Source organism: Trypanosoma conorhini (genome assembly GCF_003719485.1).
Source record: "Trypanosoma conorhini strain 025E chromosome Unknown Tco_14.4_contig_01061, whole genome shotgun sequence".
NCBI lineage: Eukaryota > Euglenozoa > Kinetoplastea > Trypanosomatida > Trypanosomatidae > Trypanosoma > Trypanosoma conorhini.
This window is the reverse complement of record NW_021705135.1, coordinates 1-1,822: the sequence shown is the minus strand read 5'-3', so window position 1 is coordinate 1,822 and position 1,822 is coordinate 1. Positions and strand designations below refer to the sequence as shown.

General features: G+C 64.1%; 1 protein-coding gene across 1 annotated transcript, besides 2 other annotated features; it reads left to right on the top strand.

The window, feature by feature from the left end:
* Positions 1–1,226: 1,226 nt before the first annotated feature.
* Positions 1,227–1,254: a microsatellite.
* Positions 1,255–1,335: 81 nt separating this feature from the next.
* Positions 1,336–1,375: a sequence feature (A-rich).
* Positions 1,376–1,521: 146 nt separating this feature from the next.
* Tco025E_09312 (uncharacterized protein) lies at positions 1,522–1,822 on the top strand (the record flags this gene model as incomplete). Its single annotated transcript, XM_029376132.1, has 1 exon — positions 1,522–1,822. A coding segment is annotated over one exon (301 nt), but the record flags the coding sequence as incomplete, so codon positions are not given.

Genomic DNA, 1,822 nt, shown 5'->3' with positions numbered 1-1,822 from the left:
GGAGTGGTGGCCGCGGCGGGGATAGCGGTTCAGCTTCACTGTTTTTCTTTCTGCGTGTTGGAAGAAGGGACGAAGCTGCGTCCCAGGGCTTATTTTCCCCTTGAGTGTTTTTGTTTTAAATTTATTTCGTTATGAACCCGGCACGCAACCTGTGCGTGGGGAGGGCGCTGCGTGCGGCGGGCTGCGGGCCCTGTGGGCGGCGCTGCTCTGCCTGGCCGCTGTGCGGCACTCTGTTCCTCTTCTCTTCTTTGTTTTTTTTGTTTGTCTGCATGTGCTGGCGGTGGACTGCTCGCCGTGGTGCGTGTAGGCGCCTAGTGGCCGCGATGGCGTTGGTTGGCGGCTATTCGCTGTGGCGCTGCGCGGGGTGCCGAGGCTGGTGGGGATGTGCCGGCTGGACGCCGTGCTCGGGCGCACCTTCGCCGCGCTGCGGCTTGGCCGTGAGTGGGTGATGTGCTGGATCTTGACGCCAGTGACTGTGACAGTAATGCCTCCGATTTTTTTTTGCACCACGTTTTATGACGCCTCCGTCCTTTTCGTTTCGTGTTTGTCGGGCCCGTGCGTTCCCCGCCCTGCGTGCCGGTGTTCTTGCGTCACTCTGCGCGAGGTGGCGCGTGCGTGGGGATGAGCGTGGCGGCAATGCCCTGCGATGAGCACTGCGGTGCGCTGGTGGAGGTGCTTGCGCGTCGTGTCAGCCGCGTTTATGGCCGCAGCTTGGAGCCGAGTGCGCCGGCTGCTTTTCTGGGGTCTGCTGCTTCGTAAACGGGATCGGTGCGTGCGGCGTGTGGGGGGCAGAGCGTTTGTTCCGTGTCGCAGCTTTGGGCCGCGGTGTGTTCCCGGTCTGCAACTCAATTGCGTCCCCGAGTGGGTGCGCTGCTCAGGCACCACAGCAGCTGTGTGCGGGCCCCGCCGGCGTGCGCCCGGCCGCTCGCTGCGAGGGACTGGGCGGAGGGTGCGTATCTCTCCTGTGTCCGCAGGGTCGGCTTCTGTGGGCTGAGGCCGGCCGCTCGTGTGGGACGCATGAATTATGTGTGGCCTTCCAGTGGCCCCAGTTTGCGTCGTGGGCGTCTTTGGACTGTGCCTCTCCTGACGGAGTCGTCTTTGCCGGAGTTCTGCGCAGCCGTCAATTACTTTGCGCGGCGTGAATCGAGATGCTCAGCCGCGGGCGTTGCGTTGGCTGCCCGCTTCGTCGTTGCCCGTTGCGTTTGATTGAGCGGTCGCATCGATATCTCTGCCTCTCTCTTCTCCTCTCCTCTCTGTGCTTCTTTGCCGCGGGCGCTGCGCGTTGGCTGCGCCGTGGCTTTTTGGGCGCGGCGAGGGGCCTGGTTGTTCCTTCAGTTTCCTTTTTCCTTCGTGTTTTGCGTTTGCCGCTTTCCGTCTGGCCGTACGTCGTGTTTGCCAAAGTGGTGTTTTTTGTTTGCTGCCGGACCCCGTGCCCCTTCCGCGCGCCCCATCGCTTTCGTCCTTCTTTTTTTTCTTTTTTCCCCCTGCTGCTGCGTGTTTGCGTTCGCTGCTCGCATTTCCATGGGCGCTTCTCCGAGCGCCGGCCGTTCCCCTCCTTCGCTCGGCGCCTCCGCCGTTGCCGCCGTCCGCGCGAGTGTTGTGCCGGTCTGTTTAATTGCGCCTCCTCTTTCCTTCCTGCCTTCCTTCTCACCCCGCCCCCTCGCGCTGCGCCGAAGAGGGGCGGAGTTTCTGCGGAGCGCGACGGTGGCCCCGCGCCCGCAGCGTGTCTTCCGGCGTTGCCCGCGCTATGGCCGCGGCGATGTGCGGCTGCCCCCGGGACGCACTTCTGTGGGAGCACGGCCGCCGCACTGCGGGCGACTCG